At 39.4% G+C, this 20319-nt stretch overlaps 3 protein-coding genes across 3 annotated transcripts; 2 read left to right on the forward strand and 1 right to left on the reverse strand.

Annotated features, from left to right (window-relative positions):
• The first annotated feature begins 2141 nt into the window (after positions 1-2141).
• Positions 2142-5777, forward strand: LOC121980014 (protein N-terminal asparagine amidohydrolase-like). Its single transcript, XM_042531991.1, has 9 exons — positions 2142-2376; positions 2445-2615; positions 2698-2762; positions 2845-2950; positions 3058-3096; positions 3168-3359; positions 3740-3918; positions 4721-4840; positions 5493-5777. The coding sequence occupies exons 1-9, from the start codon at positions 2326-2328 to the stop codon at positions 5599-5601; spliced, it is 1032 nt and encodes a 343-aa protein (XP_042387925.1). The 5' UTR covers positions 2142-2325; the 3' UTR covers positions 5602-5777.
• A 315-nt stretch (positions 5778-6092) lies between these two features.
• On the reverse strand, positions 6093-12626 carry LOC121980035 (ras-related protein RGP1-like). Its single transcript, XM_042532009.1, has 2 exons — positions 12388-12626; positions 6093-6673 (listed from the first exon to the last, which is right to left on the reverse strand). Exons 1-2 carry the CDS (start codon positions 12624-12626, stop codon positions 6229-6231), a joined length of 684 nt encoding a protein of 227 aa, XP_042387943.1. The 3' UTR covers positions 6093-6228.
• Positions 12627-13014: 388 nt separating this feature from the next.
• Positions 13015-20319, forward strand: LOC121980026 (chaperone protein dnaJ 6-like). Its single transcript, XM_042532000.1, has 8 exons — positions 13015-13145; positions 18616-18714; positions 18785-18886; positions 18993-19052; positions 19142-19248; positions 19467-19549; positions 19755-19845; positions 19931-20319. Exons 1-8 carry the CDS (start codon positions 13038-13040, stop codon positions 20106-20108), a joined length of 828 nt encoding a protein of 275 aa, XP_042387934.1. The 5' UTR covers positions 13015-13037; the 3' UTR covers positions 20109-20319.

Here is a 20319-nt window from a genome sequence, read left to right on the forward strand (position 1 = left end):
TGTAGGTTGCTAGGAAAAGTTTTATGCCTGTACAAATTTTTGTACAGGGGTTTTACACAGAACGAAATTCCAGCGCCTTCAAAGGAGGCTACTACGTTCATCATGACCGATCTGAGCCCTGAGAAGATGTCTAAGCTGGTGGCCAGCTTAAAGCAAAATCACGATGTGTTTGCATGGACGACCCGCGAGCTCTCGGGAATCTCTCGAGTAATAATACAATATGAGTTGCACGTCCGATCGAACGCTCGGCTGGTCAAACAGAAGAAAAGAGACTGGGGGGGGGGGGTAGAATCAAATCATTCGAGCGAAGGTGGAAAAATTGCTCGAAGTTGGACAAATCAGGGAAGTGCAATTCCCGAGCTGGCTTGCCAACGTTGAACTAGTATCTAAGCTAGGGAACAAGTGGCGGGTCTGCATCGATTTTAGAGACCTGAAGAAGGCGTGCCCGAAAGGCTACTGCCCTTTGTCGCGCATTGATAAGATGGTGGACTTTACGACTGGCTGCGAGTTGATATATATGCTGGGCACATATTAAGGATACCATCATGTGCTGCTCATCAAGGAGGACCAAGAGAAATTAGCTTCACACTACCGACAGGACTTACTGCCACATTATCACGCCATTTGGATTAAAGAACGTCGGGGACACATTTCCTAACCCAACAATAATGCTCCTACTTTTGCAGAACAATGAGAGGTCTTCTTTCAATTAATCACAGAATCATATTCCTAACTAACCATCTTCTTACTTTTTGGATAGGATCGCTCCTTTAATTTATTTAGATAAATTAACTAATTTGATTGTGAATCAATGACATGGATTACATATATGTAAATTTAAAATATAATTTATGCATACTTAAAAAGTTTATCTCTAAAATATTCATTTATATTGAAATTCAATTTCAATTTTTTAATTTATTCATTTATTCTTTTTAAGTATTTTACCATTGTATTGCTCGTGTTAGAGTATGAAATTGATTTTATCAACTTTTACTTAGCAGTTGTTGGACAAAACAATCTGTTATTGGAGATTTTAGGGAGTTAGTTAAATTTTAAAATTACACGAGATTTAAATTTAACTTACAATAGAGATGATCTGAGCGGATGATCTCAGACTGCTAGTTTCTGTTACGTACAAAAGAGCAGACTTAGTCGCCGAGGACCGGGAAAACTGACCGAGGCCTACGAGAGTCGTAATTTCCACCAAGCACTGGTGGTCACGGCGAATTGAGTGACACTCAATCGCTATCACGAGCACGCTGCCGAGCTGGAGTAGCACGGAAGAGGAGGGGAATGAGGTGGATAGCTTAGATCAACAACAGCGTTAATGGTCGATTAATGACCATTACTAGGCGAGCAATGAAACGTCTACCGTTTCACTCATTCTTAATGCATCTGTTACTACATGAGTCAATATGGTTCAGTGCAATCCGGGCCCTGGATTTGCACCCCTTGCGCACCCATGCATGAGAGACTTTAGATTCTCAAACTTAATACATCCCGCACACAAGTCAACATGGTTCAGTGCAATCCAGACCCTGGATTTGTACCCCCTTGCGCACCCACGCATGAGAGAGAACCTCTCCCCATATATTTGTTCATATCCTTAATGCATGTGAATCAATATAAATCAGCTATCATGCCATAAAACTTCTAATGTGGGACTAAAATCTCATTCATAATGAAACCTCTTTCACCTCTTCTCCATCCATTTTTATTCCTAAGCAGTTTGTCGACTTTTACTTGTTTGAGATGATAATATTTCTCTTGACTTATGTTGAGATGCAGAATAGGTTTTGCAAGGCAATCTATGACCACAAAAAATAAAAACAAAAAATAAAAAATAAATGTAAAATTATTTATGGGCTAAAAGGTGATTCACTCCTAACGTTTTATCAATTTATTCTTAGATTAATATAAAAAAAATAAATCATAAATATCTATTAATCATTAGTACAAATCAAGATATAAAATAATATGCTCAGACACGTTAAATTTTCTAAAATTTTATATAGTAATACTCTATATTTCAACTATAGTATCTGTTAATCATTAGTGCAATTTTTTTTTTTTTAAAGGGCAATCTAAACAATGTAGAAGCTTGAACTTCGATATCATTGTTAATCCGCCTGAACTTGGGAGAACACCGATATTTTAAAACTTTTACGACAAATTCGTGAACTTTAAGGAGGTTAACTGAAATTTGTGCAGGACTGCCAATAGGAAGGAAAGCTAGGAATCCCGAACAGAAGATCTCCCCAGCGCAGGCTTCTCTTTGGGTCTCCAGTCTCCTGCTCTCGTCTCCCGGTCCCGATCATAACGATGATCTTTGTCGATGGCCTTCCCATCTCCCAACCCCGATCCCGATCCCAGGTCGATGTCCGCTGACCTTTATCCTTTCGCAATCTGCCAAGTGTTTGATGTTTTGCTTCTTTGGTCAGGGAAGGGAAATCTTAGCTTACTTGTTGGAGCATCCGGCCGTTGTCTCCTCCTCAGATCGCCTGAAGGACTCTCCGGAGACAAGGGTCTCCTCCGCCGACCGTTCTCTGCTCGGCCGCTTCGTCTACGTCTTCCAGCGAGAGTACGCCACCGTGGATCCCGACATCGTCCAGGTAACCTCCTTATCGCCCTCAAAAGCGTTTCCTTTCCACTCGATGAGCTCTTAGATGTGTTCCTGTTCCTGGTTTTGGGTAGCTGGCGGGCACGGACGAGGCGACCACTTGTGTCGGCCTTGTGATCCGCAGTAGGAACAGCGGAATGTGAGGATTTGGTGCTTTCTTGCTCCAGATTACACAAAATTGAGTTTTTTTTTTGTCATGATACCATTGTCCTTCTATGCAGGACCTCTGTCAGCCATATGGATTTTCCGGGCGTGGTTAGCAATGGCCTCGAGCAAATGATGTCGTCCATTGTCGTCAATGATAACCCAGGAGATACTGCTTTTGATGTTTGTTTCACGTCTTTTTTCAACTTTACCATATCTGGCCATTACCAAAAAAAATTAGCTGTCAGCAAGATCCTAATTTTTGGCATGCTGTAACGCTATCTCTGCAGGTTCATCTCATAGGGGGCTTTGATGATAGGCCTAAAAAGGTTTGATTCATAGTGTCGGACCTTATTGGAATGTCAGCACACTAAACTTCATAAATATTATTTCTATGCAGCATTCAAGTGACGAAGTTACATCAGAAAGAAAGCAGAAAAAAGAAGGTTTCTCTTTGCCTCTATGCTCAAAGATGGTTGAAGCTTTGCAAGATAGCCAGTGGAAGTTTCACCTGCAAACTTTATGTGTCCTCAAGCATAACACTAAAATAGATTCAATGGGAAATGCTTGCCCAGTCATCAGTGGCATTCTGGTAAAGTTCTTTCTTATTCTGCATCGTGGTTCAGATGTCTTTCATATTGTAAATTTGGTTATATACACGAGAATCTGTACTTTCAACCTATTGTAACCTAAAGAGCACTTTGCTGGTATTGAGCATGACATGCTGTTCCAGCTCTCACTTCCTTTTTCCTAATCACAACTTTCAGGACTTGCCCTGAAGTATTTCTGCAGATTTTATGTATAAGCCAATTTAAACCATAACTCCATACATAAAATGGTCCTGCCAGTCAAACTTTGAGTGTGATTGTGTAATTGATTGAAACTGGTGTGGTGCTTCAAGAATTTTTTAATTCTCTCTAACTTGAATGGTTTTCTCCTTCATTTTATTTACGTCAGTGAGTTTTTGTTCAGGTAGATACTTCATCTGGATCAGTCATGCCTGCTAGCTTCGATCGAAGTTCAAGAGGTCCAGATGAGATTGTTAGGAGAATTCGGCTGACTGTATGCTCCAAAGATCCTAAGTGGAAAGGAAAGTTATTGGAGACTTATGACACCAGTCGTGACAGATTTGAACTTGTCCCTTTCACATGGTACACTAGTTGTTCTTTACATGATTATATTGGCATATTGTTCAATGGGCGATTGATAAAACAGGAATGACATAACTATCACATCCAAAACTAACTATCGTGCCTATACTCATAAATGGAACACTAAATAGGGAAGGTTCGACTTAAATTCCCATTTAGAACCTGTGAAGAAACTTTGTTACTTGAAGAGTTTATTGAAGTTGTCTAGACATTGTGATGGATGAGACTCATCTTTTTTTACCTGTTGGAATATTGATATCAAAATTTTCCACATTGTAACTACCAATTAAATCAGGCTTAGTTTTTTTGAAGATTGATACCAATGTTTCCACCATGTGTGCATACATAATTAGATGTAAATTTCACTGGGCTTTATAGAAGGCTCTGACTTGGCCAAGGGTATGAATATTTTCATATAAAAGACTGACTACCTGAAGTATTCTTTTTAGTTGTTGTCTTTGTGGAGACATCTTTATGAATAGTACCTTGCATAAAACAACAAGAAGAAGTGCATGCCCTACCATTTAGGGTTAACTAAATGGACCTTATCCTTCCATTGCACTTTATGTAAGGTCAAATTGTTGATTTTTTTACTTTGTTCATTTAAATCTCTTTTAATTGTGTTAGGTTTGCTTTAGTCTCTCTATCATTGGAATCTTTTTTTCTAATTGATTCAGCTTGAATAAGAAATCTATTGGCAGTCTTTCGCTCATTATCTCATTTCTTTCATCTGGTTATCTATCATTGCTAATATATCTTGCATATGATGATTTGTGAACAATGCTTCTGTTTGTTGAAATAGGGTGCCTGATTGGAGGCTTTATGCTTTGTCTCTGCAAGAACTTTCTGATTCGGAATATCTCTTAGGGTGTTCGACCTCTCCCTTTGCTGAGGGTCCTGATTTTGTGGAAAATGAAAGAAGGTTTGTGTTTGGCACTCTACTTCCATAGGATATTTCTGCCCATTATCTATTTTAGTCAATACTAGAAAACCCTCTTTGACAATGCTATCATTTCATTTTCCATTTTTAATTTAGATAATATGGTGTAGCATGAGTTGTAAGTATCCAACATTATAAAAGATGAGAGAAATCATAGATAACTGAATATTTACGAGTGCAAATGTGCCCAAAAACAAACCCTGAAATGAACACTAGAGTTTAGGTTTGATTTTCTGTTCTTTTATGGAGTTGTCTTTAGGAATGGACTACCGTGCTCTTTCTTTCATTGGTAAAATTTTACATTGTATACATTTCGAACACTGAAATCAAGATTGTCTGCATTGTTTTATTTTTCTTTTTTTTTCCTAATCATTCAGTATCACACCTTGGGCCTCCCCCATGCACGAGTGTTCAAATCGAAGGAGCGTGAGAAATTCACCTTCTGTGTTTGAACCACTGGGACTACTAGGTCATTGTATGAACTGTCACTTGCGCTTCCTGATTTACCTTGATAGCCGGTGGAAATTTTTTATGGGGCCGACTAGTCACTTCCAGCAATAGCACACTGAATGCTTGTACAATTCTTTAGGTTTTATATATATATATATATCATTTAGTTTCTACTGCAATGCAGGAAATGGGACTACTTGATCAAGAATCCAGATTGGAGATATACCTTTGTCAATAAGCAGCCGCGAATCTTTCAGAGAACTGAAGATGGAGGGTGGTTACGATGCGGATAACATATGTTTCGGATATACTGGACTTCGAAACTTGTTTCGAAACCATTCATTCTGTATTGAGCTGTGGATGCATTATTTGTGGGGGATTTTCAGAGTGACGAATGTGTTTGTTTTACATTATCATAAGCGTGTTATACATTAAGGTTTCATTTTAATGTCTGGAGGTTTCAGAGTCAGAAGTCTATCTCAATCCTAAGACTTTCAGAGAAGTGATAAAACAAAGTTCAGAATGGATCTGTCGTCCATTTCTCCTACGCCCCGCTTCTTCCTCGCCCTCAAGAGTAGTGCCAGCGATCTTGGATTCATGTTAAACAAAGTCTGTTTCATGTAACAATGGTTGACTTCCATGGAAGTTCATACAAAATTTATCGAAGAAAAACAAATTCTTTAAGAACACCCTTTGAACAATTAGAAGTCTTAGAATATGATGATTACATGTGAGTAGATTCAAAAATGTAACTGGTCATCTAATCTAAGTGATCAAATATGGATGAACCAGAATAAGATCAATAATAAAAAACAGTGAATGTACTAAATATCTATCCAAAATTTGATTGTCAAGGCAAGACCAACAAAGAAAAAGAAAAAAGAGTTTAATCCATGATCAAGTGAGAACCCAAAAGTATATTAGGAGGAACAACATTTGGCATTGCCCTCACTTGGAGGCTCCTGACCAGGGACTACTATCTGAGTTCCTTTTAGCTGATTTGCGTTGCCAGCAGATCCACTCTTCTCGTTAGCAGCGAGTGACTTCTTGCTCACGATCCGGTAGATCTCTGTGAGAACAGTTTGGAAGGCACTCTCGACATTAGTAGCTTCCAGCGCGGAGGTCTCCATAAAAAAGAGATTTTCCCGTTGGGCAAACTCCTTGGCATCCTCAGTGGGCACTGCTCGAAGACTTCCAAGGTCAGACTTGTTTCCGATGAGCATAATCACGATGTTCCTATCAGCATGGCTTCGCAGTTCCTCTAGCCATCTTGCCACATGGTCAAAGGATTGACGCTTGGTTATATCGTAGATCAGCATTGCCCCTACTGCTCCTCTATAATATGCACTCGTCACTGCTCGGTACCTATTGATAATCACAGCATAGTTCATGTTATACAAATAAAAAGAATGCAACAAGAAACAAATTAATGATGCCAATAAAATCTTAGTTGACGGCCACTATATAGAGAAACCATCTTCAGCTTTGTTTTACATTCTGCAACTCACTTGTCTAGAAGTTAAACTACTGCATAGTTCATCTTTGTGCTTTACAAGGATGATTTCATATCTTGAAACATCTTAGGCCTACAGAAAGAGTTCCATTCAACATATTGTTTCTCTAAGGCTAGCTCTCTGCGCAATCAGGCCGGCAAAGTGTTTATGATAATTTTGTTCTAATGCTATGATATGCATGTGCAAATATCAATAAAATTCATACCATATTATTAAAAGGATATTCTGTGTTACCTAAACAGTGAAATAAAAAATAGAGCATTGCCTTATTTCCCGATCTAGTTATCTTCAGATGCTAGTAGGACTGTAATACAGGTTCGATAAATTCTCTTACAACTAGTTAGAAACACTTGATGGTAGCTAAATCTAGTGCAAAGGAATACTATAGGTTCTTAACAATATGTGAGCTCATTTAGATTAAACCTATGATATCCAAGTATACCCCTACAAAGTTGATACGGGAGGTAATTAGAGGGTATCACATGGTTAAAGAGAAGTCAATAGTTTGGCTGAGGTGGTGGTCAAAGTTAACAGAAGGTTGAGACAACCCCCGGCTCGCTCCGCGCTACTCCCGACTCCATGACCATCCCCAACTCCATGCTATTCTCGACTCCACATCGGCCCCGACTCCATTCTATTCCTAACTTTGCATTGGCTCTGACTCCACTCCACTCCCGGCTCCATGACCGTCTACGACACCATGTTGTTCCCGACTCCACACTACTCCTAGCTTCGGGTAGGCTCTGTATCTGTACCATTGCTCGCGGAAGATACGGACATCGTAGCTATTGTTTTCAGAGAATGTGGGAAAACACATCCATTTATGCCAGGAAACGTGGGTAACGTAAGCGGAAATCTCAAAACACGTGGAGAACGTGAGTGCATAGCCGCAACTCTATAAAAGGTCGTTCGCTCCTACGGGCGCACATGGACGCGCACATACACAAACTTGGGGAAATCCTAAACTACTGTTCATCTTCTCCTTCATTCTCCCCTGTCGGAGACTTATATGAGCGTCAAAGTGGCTACATTGGGGAACCCCCGGCTGTCATTCTAACTCTCTCCTTTCTATTTACTTCCCTTCAGGCTCCGACAGATCTCTCTACCAGTCCTTGCTGTGTCAAGGCGATCGATGACAAAGTCAACATCAACACCCACTCACCGATGGCTCGTTTGTCGATGTTCTCAAGTTCTGTGAGAACACTGAGTTAAGATTTGAACTGAGACATTAAGATGGATGACACCGAGAGACCTAACGTCAATGGCATGACAACGGAGAATTTCGACAAGTTGGTAGCTGCAACCGTGCAGACAATGTTGCAAGGACAACCCCAACAATCAACACCGCTCGTACCCAACCCTCCTATAGAGATGCCGCCCCGATCAGTTGAAATGTCACAAGCGCCTCACCAAAGGTTGACTCAACTGGTCGAGATGCCTTAAGGGGTCATCTCACTCTACTCAGTATGTTAGCTATATGAGATTCATCCTTGGAATCTTCAGGAAAAACCCCCATTGTGACCCTTTAAAGGGAAAAGCTCCCGCATCTGGTGGAACAAGGTCCCCCGAGGCCCTCCATTCTTGAGAAATTATCCTCCAAGACGAATTACCGCATCATTTTCGAGCACTACAAATCGAGAAATACAATGGAACGATCGACCCCGAAGACCACATATATAAATTTAAGAACGCCTCCCTGTTACACCAGTACACAGACAACATCAAATGTCGAGTCTTCTTGATGACCCTCTCCGGCTCAATACAAAGGTGGTTCAATCGTCTTCACGATGCCTCCATTCGGACCTTCAAGGAATTTAAGATCGTGTTCATGCAGTACTTTGGCCACCAGCAAGAGGTATCAAAAAACTCCGCATGCATGTTCGCTCTTAAGCAAAAGCCCAATGAACCTATTCAATCGGGGTGGTCATGGATGCTCCTTAGTTACCCCAAAGGTGCGGGTCAGTGCTTTCTCACAAGGCATGATAGATGGAGACTTCTTCATATCTTTGGTAAAGAAAGCCTACGGTCGATTTCGATGGTCTGTAGGCCCGGGCCTTAAATATGTTCAGGTGGAGGAAGCCTAGTTGCAAAGAGAAAGGTAGTGTCGACTCCGGTCTTTGGCCCTACTCAGCCAAATCACACTTTTCAAGTCGGAGACTTAGTCTGGAAGAAGGTCAAGCTTGTTAGAGACGTCAACAAGCTGGAACTACAATGGGGAAGTCCGTTTCGGATTATCTGCAAGCAGAGTTCAAGGGCATACTATAAGGATCATAGGCACGTGAGAAGGGGGGGGGGGGGGGGTTGAATCACGTGAATTTTAAAACTCGTTCTTTTTCGGCTTTTTAAAACTAAGTGCAAGTGCGCATGGGAATTAAAACAATAAAACAGATGCGATCGATTTTACTTGTTCGAAGCCTTCGACAACTCTTGCTCCAAGACCCAGGTCTTTTGGACCTTTCTAATGGATAATCTACTAATCAATCGTAAAATTAGTATAGATAAAAGAAAGTGCAACAAGCTTACACTTTCTTGAGAAATAAATGACTTAATTAAAACGTTACCCAACACGTGAAGAAAAAGATCTGAATTGAGTTATGGTGTTGGAGATGGTCTAATTGCAGCAATTAGGTGTAGTAGCATCGCAGCAAAGTGGTAGCACGAAGTCGAAGCATCTAGACGGTCGAGAATACGCGTAGAGAAGTGATATTTTAATGATGGTCGAAGACCTCTTTTTATACACCATTGGAGGTGGCTCCAATGGTTCAGGGCACCTCTAATGACGCTTATCCGATCCAAAGTCTTCGGCTTCTATCCACGCAAAGGCGCCTCCAATGGCTTCGAGACACCTCCAATGCCCTTTGAGGCACATCCAATGTGCTCCAGAGCGCCTTTGGTCAACGAACTTCTATCCTAGAATTTTATTTGTACAAGGACGACTTTGCCATGTCCAGGGCGCCTCCCTTGAGCTCCGAGGCGCCTAGCCGCAGCTCCGAGGCGCTTCAAGAACTGTTCATTCGAGGCATAGTTATGCATTTTAGCTCATGTAAAATCCGTTAGCCCAAATAACAAATGTATCCCACAGACAGAGTTAGCATAATAGAAATAAGACAATATTATTAATTAGATCCTGTCTTACTAAGACCAGGATCTAGTCATGGTCTCAGCTTAGATTTTCAAAATGGATCTAAGTTGGACCAGCACCTACAGTTCCACTAGGACTCATCCTCACTAAATCACTCTCCTCTAGTGCTTACCTTACTCACCATTGCAAACTTACTTGACACTCAACCCACCAAGACTTTATGTTAGATGACTCATTTGACTTCAACCAGTTGTCAGGTCCCACAGATTCAACTGGACTTCCTGTCAGATATCAACCTATCTGGTCTTCCCGTGTCAGTTATCAACCTAATTGGACTTCAGTCTGGTGGCAAGTCCCATCAAATGTTTTAGTTCTGCACACTTAGTAAATAGGTTAAATCACAAGTCTAACTTTAACCTTTGTCATACATCAAAATCTGAGTTTGATTATTAGTGCAAACTGTACCAACACATACTACCTGAAAGATGCAAGCTGTAAGAAACTTGATCACCATAGAGTGTCAATCATTTGAAGCCCTATCATTCCTATGCAGTTCCCGTATCCTTTGTTTATCTTTTATATCCTATCGAGGTTTTGTACCTTCCATTTTATCAATGAAAAAGAATCTTCGATAGACTAGTGTCTTCTCTCCCAAACTTCTCTGACTCGGAGATAGTCTAGATTGAGATCTCAGGCTCGGCGATATCAACCTCCCCTTCGTCCAAGGGTCAAGCGCATATCGTATCTCCGTTGACAATGTCCTTTTCAGGGCTCAAACTCCCCCGACTCAGACATAGTTGAGGTTAAGATCCAAGGCTTGGCGATATCAACCTCCCCTTCGTACAAAGGTCTAGCGCATATCGTATTTCCATCGGCCCTTTTCAGGGCTCAAACTCCCCCAACTCGGAGATAGTCGAGGTCGAGATCCAATATTCGATGATATCAACCTCCCCTTCTTACAAGGGTCGAGTGCATGTCGTATCTCCATTGACAATGTCCTTTTCAGGGCTCAAACTCCCTCGGCTCGGACATAGTCGAGGTCCTGATCCAAGGCTTGACGATATCAACCTCCCCTTTATATAAGAGTCGAGCATATATCGTATCTCTATCGACAATGTCCTTTTCAGGACTAAACCCCCACGACTTTGACATAGTTGGGGTCCAGATCCAAGGCTCGGCGATATCAACCTCCCCATCATAGAAGGGTCGACCACATTTCGTATCTTCATCGACAATGTCTTTTCAAGGTCTAAACACCCCCGACTAGGATATAATCGAGGTCGAGATCCATGGCTCGGTGATATCAACCTCTCCTTCGTACAAGGGTTGAGTGCATATCATATCTCCATTGACAATGTCTTTTTCAGAGCCCAAACTCCCCTTACTCGGCCATAGTCACGATCGAGATCCAAGGCTCGACGATATCAACCTCCTCTTTGTACAATGATCGATCGTCTATCATATTTCCATCAACAATGTCCTTTTTAGGGACAAACTCCCTCGACTCAGACATAAACGGGGTCAAGATCCAAGGCTCGATGATATCAACCTCTCCTTCGTACAAGGGTCGAGTGTATATCATATCTCCTGAAAAGAACCCACACTCTCCCAACTCAAACATACTTAAGATCGAGACTCAGAGGGTCTCCTTAAGGATCTATCTCTCGACTCCCTCTTTGGTAGATGGATTTATGTCTCTCAACTCCGCCTTGTAGTAAGCTCGGACAGAATGGTTCCTTCAATTCGATTGGCGGTGAATGTATCTTTCATTAAGATGCTAAGCTAGAGTAGGAAGTCAGCCGGTAAAAATCCCAAAAGGCTTTTTCATTACAATCGGGGCAGAAAGTGCCAGCATATTCGACTACCCAATAATCAAATCAGTCGGATACCCGTCTCCTTTAACTAAATTTGAAAGGGAGACTAATGATATGAGAGGTAATAAGAGGGTGCCACGTGTTTAAGAAGAAGTCAATAGTTTGGCTGAAGTGGTGGTCAAAGTCAACAGAAGATCCAAGCCACCCCCAGCTCGCTCTGCGCTACTCCCAGCTCCATGACCATCCTCGATTCCATGTTGTTCCCAACTCCGTACTATTCCGTCAATAAAATTTTACTATAAGAATCAAGCTGTGATGCATATAACCTCAATATTGTGTGTGTTCCACGAGAGCATAAAAAATATATATATTGATTATCATTTTATTAGGGAAAAATTGAAATTTAATAGACTCATCTGATTAATTTTTTAATAATGGATAAGCAAACTCGGTCAGATCTACATTTGAATATATTTGTAATTAATTGAATTTCTGCAGTATTTACAATCTCATGCGTGTTCCGTTAAAGATACATTAAATGAGACCAAAGGATTCAAGAGGCAAAATATAAATAAATCGGCTGCAATTTAAATGCTTCGAAAAACAAACCATGTCAAAAATTGAAGAAACAACTCGGAATAGGATGGTGATGAGGACGGAAGGAGTAACCTTTCTTGGCCGGCGGTATCCCAGATCTGGGCCTTGATCGTCTTCTCGTCGATGGCAAGGGTGCGCGTCTGGAACTCGACGCCGATGGTGGCCTTGGAGTCAATGCTAAACTCGTTGCGGGCGAAGCGAGCGAGCAGCTGCGACTTGCCCACAGCTGAATCGCCGATCAGAACCACCTTGAGCACATAATCAATCTTCTGGTTGAACTCCCCGTAGTGATTCCGGTTCCCCGACGACATCCTCTATCTCTCGCTCGGCTCGATCGATTGCTCCAGCCGTTCAGCCAATGGGATCAACGGATGTAACAAGGTTAGGGTATCGCCGAAGGCTATGACGAAGCAGAAGGTCAGGGACGAAATCCGATCCGATCTTTTTTTTCTTCTCTCTCTCTTATTTCACCTTTGCTATCTATAGTTCCTGACTTCGTGCTTGCTTCTCCAATTATTATTTTTTATTTATTTTTGTATTTTTGAAAAATATACTTGTAGCGCACGTCGTTCATTTATAATTTATATATCAAATAAAATAATAATATTATCAGTTTTTGATTCACTCGTTCCAGAAGATTGTGGAAGGGCGGGAATTTGCCGAGCCTTTTCTTCAGATCTCTCGTCTCGCTTTCTTCGATCGAGTCGTCCGCCCAGCTACAGATGGGGAGAAGGAATAGATCTAGGGTTTCAGAGGAAAATGCTACACGAGAAGGGCGAACTCTAGGCGCCGGCGACTCGACCGCGTCCAGTGACAAGAGCTTGTATGAGGTATCGTAGTTTTCTTCCTTTCCGTTCGTAGTCTCCCATCTTTCCGCTTTGTTTCTTGTTCATAGTCCCCAGCTCTTCTGTTTGTTGCGTCGTTAGTGACACAACGCAGAAACGAGAAGCCCTAATTTCTATCGTTTTGCTTGTTGAAACTCTAGAAGGTTTATGATCTTTCCTCGCCGTTGATCCCTTATCAGGGTTTCTAGGGGCCCTTCCATCGTTGGGATTTTCAACAAACACCTGGTGAGCATGTGATCGAGGTGTGGATAACTGGACAAAGCTATATTATTATGTTAGTTACATGCAAATCTGGTCACCCAATTTTGTCTAGTTCTTGATTTCTCCGTAATTCGAGCTTGACATGAGATAAGCTCAGAAGACGATTCCATTGGCAAACCTACAACTGAGAACTGCCGTGGTGTTGCACGATCAACGACAAATCATCATCAAGTGACTTAACCCCATTATCGTTCTGAGTCAAGAGCATCTCAGAAGCCACAATTCGTAGGTCTTATGTCTCTGAACAACCTTCATGTTTTGTGGATTAGCACAAATGAAGCATCCAGTATGTCTCACATTCGATATTTTTTAAATAGATAATGTATTAATTTAAAATAAAATATTTAACATAAATATTTAAAATATAAAAAAAATCTGGAAATAAATATAAAAATAGATAAATAGATAAATAAATAAATAATTTTATTATATTTTTTAGAATTAAAATAAACTAATTAAATAATTTTATTAGGGTTTAATAAAGTTTTTTTATATTATCCCTACCATAACTAGAAGTTGATTAAAATAATTTACCTAAGTTTTAATTAAAAAAACATCCACTCGACACCAGACTCGTTGTGTGAGAAAGTCGCACGTGCAACTATACGGAACAAGATGTTTTGCCAATTTTGATCGGTTCGGCATGGGATTTTAATCCCTGGTTTTGATATGAACAATCGAGTTAAGTTAGATTATGCAGTTTTGATACCTTGTGTCAAGTGTGTAGAGACTTAAGAGCATAAGAAGTCGAGCGGAAGACGTAGCGAGCGAGAATGATGGTACAAGAAGGGAGTCGATGACTCGGTGCATTCGAGGGACGAGGAGCTACAGAAGAGTACACCGGTGGATGAGAAGGACTCGCACGATGCATCTAAGGGACAAGAAGCCAGGAGGAAGTTTGCTTAAGGAGAAGGCTGGAGTTGGGTTCAAGTGAGCTCAATTTTGGACGGCATAACGTCTGCAAACTCCAGGTGTCCAGACCTAGTCTAGGCGGCCGAGAAGTCTAGAACCGTTAGAGAAAGCCGTTGTGGAGTGGATCAACTCGATCGAGTCTAGGCGCTCGGGAAGTGTCACGTCAGCAAACAGCTAGACTCGACCAGTAAGCTATAAATAGAGTCCTAGTGCTCGAAGTTCAATACAACACTTCATTATGAGCTTTCAATGTTCATAATAAAATTAGCAACCTCCCTAGTTGTAAACCAAGTAAATTCAAAGTTCTTTCTTACTTTGTTTTTTTTATGTTAATTACTTTTTATTTAATTAATGTGTGTTTGTTTTTGCTAAGAGAGAAATTCTAATTTTGATTGCGGTCTCCCCCCCCCCCCCCCCCCCCCCCTCCCGCGGCACCAACGATCCTATAAATGGTATCAGGGTCCGGACACCTTAGAAGGATTAACCGATGACTAAAGCAACAAGAAGATAGCCAGATCAAGTATTCATCCATTGAAATTTAAGGGAGATTTCACGCTATGGAAGCATCGGATGGAGGTATTTTTTAAAACAGATTTTGGTATTTTGCTTACAATCAAATATGATTTTATAGCACCTAGAGATCAGCACGGAGAAAAAAAGAACATCTTTGGAGCAAAATGGAGCAGGTTAATTTTGTGGCTAACGATAAAGTAGAGTTCCATCTGTTGAGTATTCTACCGCCCAAGAAGTTAATTGGATTGGCACCTACAACTCGACTAAAGAACTCTGGAGAAGTTCCTGGAGCTGCATGAAAGGACCTCGTAAGCTAAACTTGGAAGACGGGATCTGCTCCGAAATCGATTAGCCAACCATCGGATGGAAGAAGTAAAAAAGGTGGCTCAATTACACGCAAAGATCAAGGAATTAATCACCGAACTCAAAAACCTCAAAGAAACGGTAACGAATCAGGATTTATTGAGTTATGCCTTAAATGCATTTTCGAGAACACCGACATAGACATCTATAGTAGACTCCTATTATATCTCCAAGGACCTTGAGGTAAGTATGCTAGAAAATTTATTTTCAAATTTCATGAGTCTCGATGTGTAGGTCTTAAAGATATAGAAAAGTTAAACAACAACATTGCCCTAAAAGCAAAGAAGATTGAGCCAGATTTAGAATTATCGCTCGACGAAAATGAAAAAGCGTACATGGTAAGGAGATTTAAAATGTTTTTTAAATTTAACAATTTTGATAAGTCACGGGCTAAGAAGCTCCTGCGAAATAAAATAAAAGTATGATGCTACAACTGTAATGAGGAGGGACACATCATAGACAACTGCACAAAACTAAAGAGCAAAGAAAATGATAGACAAAGGGTCAATAAAGTCCAAACATAGGAACCTCAAAGCAACGCGGGACGAGGCATCACCAGAAGAGTCCGAGCTTGAGGACTATGTTGGATCAGCACTAATGGCAAGTCACCAGGAAGAGAGCATCGATGAAGGGGGCTACTTAAGAAGAAAACAGCAATGAAGAGAGAGAGTGAAACTACAAGTCTGACACGGTAAATGAGGTACGTCTTCTACCTCCTAACCAAATGTATGATGCAATAAAGATGTTATCTAGATCTTTATGCAAATTACGAACCAAGTATTTGAATTTAAAAAAGGATAACATTGAGTTAAAAATTAATTTAGCGAATGCATGTCCATTAAACATTTTAATAAAATTCAAACAGAAAATGCAAAATTAGAAGATAAAAATAGAATTGTTAGAAAAGAATTTTCAATGTTCAAATTCAAATTTTTTATGAGTTTCAAATTTTACAAATTATGAAAGATTTAGTTGGTATTTACGGAATCATAAGGGCTAAATTGCAAAAGTGTTTAGAAATTATATTCCTAAAAAATATTTAATTAATCTAGTAGGCGACAATTTATTTTAGATCCCAAAATCTATTTTAATCTATTGAATTAATTTTTATATGCATATTTAAATTTTTTGTAGTTGAATTTTTTCATTGGCTAAATTAATTGTTTCGTAATCTTTCTGTTCGAATTTAATTAGGTTTTAATTTTTATGTGAAAAATAAATTTATTATCTATCAATAGGAAAAATTTTGGAATTTTTTGACCGTTAAATAATTTCTTATAAAATTTTTAACAAAAATTGTATTTTTAAATTTCCAAGGATTGATTTTTTGAAAATATTAATTTTTCTGTAAATAATCATTATATTTTTCCATGTTCAGAAAAATTATCAAGATTTTTTCAAAGTCAAAATCTATTTTTAAGCATTTATATTCTAAAATGACTATTTGTGTTCAAAGATATTTATTTTGGTTAAAATAAAAATATTTTTTCCATGAAAATTTTTATCATGGTAAGAATGCTTCTCTTTGACATTGACAAAAAAATTTAGGATTTTTTGAAAATTATTTTTTTTGGAAAAAATAAGGATTAATTGTTAAAAATTATTTTCTTTGAAAAATAAGTTAGGTAAAAATATGTATTCTTGAATATTCCGTTTACAACTCTTAGAAAACATTTTTCATTTTTTTCAATTTTTCCCTTATTTTTTTATGTGATTAAAGGGGAGAGAATTAGAGGGGTTAAGTTGAGGGGGAGTTTGCAACTTTTTTTTTTTTTGCAAACATGTATTTTATTGCAAAATTTAATGTTATAATTTTTGCAGTTTAACTACATTTTGTGTTTGTTAACCCTAACTTAACTTAGGTTGATACACATTAAAAAGGGGAAGATTATAAATACCCCGAGTTAGTTTTGGTGTGATTAATCGAGTTAAGTTATACTCCGTGTTTTTGATATATGTGTCTAAGTGTGCAGGGATTTAGGAACACACGAAGTTAAGCGGAAGATGCAACAAGTAAGAAGGATGACACGGGAAGGGCGTCGACGGATTTAGTGCATCCGAGGGACAAGGAGCTGTAGAAGAGTACACCGATGGACAAGAAGGACGCGCGTGACACATTCAAGGGACAAGAAGCCGGAGGAAGTCTACCCGAGGAGAAGGCCGGAGTTGGGTTCCAGTGGGCTCAACTCTGGACGGTCGGAGTATCACCCAAACGTTCGGACAAGAAAATGGTCAACTTCTGAGTTGATCGAGTCCAAGCACTCGGATTCTAGGCGCCTAGATCCTTTCCAAACGCCTGGGAAGAGCGGCCATGTCAACATAACCGTTGTCGAAGAGGATTAGCACGGAGTGCATGTCAGCAGATTTCAGGTGCCCAGATTGGGTCCAAGCTCCTAAGAAGTTCAGAATCGTTGGAGAAAGTCGTTACGGAGTGGATCAACTCAACCGAGTCCAGGCGACCAGACAGTGTCTAGGCGCATAGGAAGTGGCACGTCAACAAACGACCAGATTCGACTAGTAGGCTATAAATAGAGCTCTAGTGCTCGAAGTTCAATACAACACACTATATTTCATTTTCTGTACTTCATTCTGAGCTTTCAACATTTGTAAAAGGCTACTTCGCCTTCTTTATAGGAGATCTTAATGAAGCTTTCATCGTCTTAGATTAGCAACCTCTCCAATTGTAAACCAAATAAATTCAAAGTCCTTTCCTACTTTGTTTGTTTTTTATGTTAATTATTTTTTATTTAATTAACATGTGTTTGTCCTTGCTAAGTTTAGAAGCAAGGGAAGTTTTAATTTTGATTATAGGCTATTTACCCCCCTTTTAGCCAGCCATCAACAATCCTACAGTTCCCAAATGCTCACTTCTCTTGATTCTTTTCCGCAATGAAGTCAGCTTAAGATTTTAATTAGACAAAAGACCAGCTTAGCTGAATCTTGAAAGGAACTACAATTTTTGCAAGTGGGTTCAATTGAACTCACATAAGGTTTGTGTAGAATATACCTATAGAAAAGGAATTTTTGAACTTGCTATAGTTATTTAATTTTTCTTAGTCGTGTAAATTTCATTATCCCTGTTAGCTTTGCCCTTGTATCTCTTTTGACTTTTTATGGTTTCTTATGGTACATTGCACCTATTTTGAAAAATTTTAGTTCCACCATTCCAATGGTTCGATTTTGGAAATTGTGGCAGAGGACCTTTTCTTATTCTAGGGATTATGTTTTGTAGTAATTACTGAAATGTCCAGTAATTTCTATTTTTTATGGACTAGTTTCAATAACATACTTGTGAACTTATTTCTCAAATAGTTGGCTTGTTGCAGCATTGCCTTCAGATTCTTGCTCTGTATCCTTCCTTTATAAGGAAATTTTTGTTTAGTAGCTTGATATAATCTTCTTGCAGATTCTTGGTGTAGAGAGAACAGCTACTCAGCAGGAAATAAAGAAAGCTTACTACAAACTTGCCTTGCACCTTCATCCTGATAAAAATCCTGGTGATGAGGTGAAGAATTGTTATTTCCACATTAGGATTGTTTGTCAGCAGATAGTCAAGCATTTGCTTCGATTTACAGGAAGCAAAAGAAAATTTCCAACTTCTGCAAAAAGTTGTATCTATTCTTGGGGACGAGGAGAAAAGGGCAATCTATGATGAGACTGGTTATACTGGTGATGATGTAATATCTTTTGAAAGATTTCTTTCCTCTTGTATCGTTAATATTTTGGCATCAAGAAATAGATGGGCAAGCCTCTTGTCATTGTTGTAATATTTGCTGTCAACAGGCTTTGGTTGGGGACGTTACTGAGACTCTGCAGGAATATTTCAGAACAATGTACAAACAAGTATAGCCCTTAAAATGTCATGTTCTTTGTTATCCAATTCTTGTAACATAACATGGTAACATAGACCATTTTATTTCTCCCGGTTCTAGGTTACGGAGGCTGACATTGAAGATTTCGAAGCTAGTTATAGAGGTTCTGAGTCTGAGAAAAAAGATGTGAAGGATCTCTACGTGAGATTCAATGGTAATATGAATAGGTAAATGAAGAAAACACATTGAGTTCTTGTTTGCTGGGATTTCATACTGGAATGGTGCAGGCTTAGGCAATTGATTATCAGCTATATTTTGTTATTAGTTTTCATAGTTTTATGTTTTTTAAGATGATGTCAATTAGTTGTTAAAGTAATGCTGCAACTGAAGTCCGTTGAGCCTTATAATTAAAGTTGTATCTTGACAATTCACCTGTTTTGTCCAGGTTGTTCTGTTCAATGATTTGTTCTGATACAAAGCTGGACTCGCACCACTACAAGGAAATAATTGATGAAGCAATAGCTGAAGGTGAGATGTTTTTCCCGTCAAATATAGTAATTGGAATTGCTCTAGTTTGTGAAAAGAATAATCAAACATATTTCTCATGTTCAGTCAATAAAATGATTTAAACTTTATGAAGTTGAGATTTGGAAAATCACGTGATGAATGCAATACTTGTAGCAAGAGGCATCAGTTACTTTGAGTTGACTTGAATGGGCATTTTATCCTCTAGGAGAATTGAAGACAAGCAAAGCTTATCAGAAATGGGCTAAGAAAGTTGCTGAAACGGAACCACCAACTGATCCTCTAGTCAGAAGACAGAAGTGAGCATTTTTCTCAGACCGCACCTTTCATCGATACATATTTTTTTCACACAAGATTTGGCTTCATTTTGTTAAACATATGTAGGTTAAAGAAACAAGAAGGAACAGACATAGTTGCAGTTATATCTCAGCGCAGGAGCCAAAGGAAACTGCAGCTCAATTCCATGCTCTCCTCCATGGTTGCTAACTGTGGTACTAGCTCTGATGCTGAACCATCTGAAGAAGAGTTTCAGAAAGCACGACAGAGGCTCGAGAGTAAATAGGTGAAAAAGAGAAAGCATTAGCATGTTGGAGTACGAGAGAGGCATGAGAGTAGTCGAGAAAGCATTAGCATGTTGAAGCTCTTGTGTAATTGGTGATTTCTGTCGTTCTACTTATGCTCAAAAGTGTGGCTTAATACCTTATGCAAACTACAATGCCATGTTGTAGAACACTATCACGATATAATGATATAATGATCTCTCACTTTTGTCA

The sequence above is a fragment of the Zingiber officinale genome, chromosome 1B, assembly GCF_018446385.1.
Source record: "Zingiber officinale cultivar Zhangliang chromosome 1B, Zo_v1.1, whole genome shotgun sequence".
Classification (NCBI taxonomy): Eukaryota; Viridiplantae; Streptophyta; class Magnoliopsida; order Zingiberales; family Zingiberaceae; genus Zingiber; species Zingiber officinale.

Excerpts from the sequence above, each read along its gene's own strand:
- LOC121980014 (XM_042531991.1), top strand. The coding sequence starts at position 2,326 with ATGATCTTTGTCGATGGCCTTCCCATCTCCCAACCCCGATCCCGATCC. Across the intron at positions 2,951-3,057 it reads CAGGAGATACTGCTTTTGAT|GTTCATCTCATAGGGGGCTT; the intron begins GTTTGTTTCACG and ends CTATCTCTGCAG. Across the intron at positions 3,360-3,739 it reads CAGTCATCAGTGGCATTCTG|GTAGATACTTCATCTGGATC; the intron begins GTAAAGTTCTTT and ends GTTTTTGTTCAG.
- LOC121980035 (XM_042532009.1), bottom strand. The coding sequence starts at position 12,626 with ATGTCGTCGGGGAACCGGAATCACTACGGGGAGTTCAACCAGAAGATT. Across the intron at positions 6,674-12,387 it reads GATACCGCCGGCCAAGAAAG|GTACCGAGCAGTGACGAGTG; the intron begins GTTACTCCTTCC and ends GATTATCAATAG.
- LOC121980026 (XM_042532000.1), top strand. The coding sequence starts at position 13,038 with ATGGGGAGAAGGAATAGATCTAGGGTTTCAGAGGAAAATGCTACACGA. Across the intron at positions 13,146-18,615 it reads GTGACAAGAGCTTGTATGAG|ATTCTTGGTGTAGAGAGAAC; the intron begins GTATCGTAGTTT and ends ATCTTCTTGCAG. Across the intron at positions 19,550-19,754 it reads TGATGAAGCAATAGCTGAAG|GAGAATTGAAGACAAGCAAA; the intron begins GTGAGATGTTTT and ends TTTATCCTCTAG.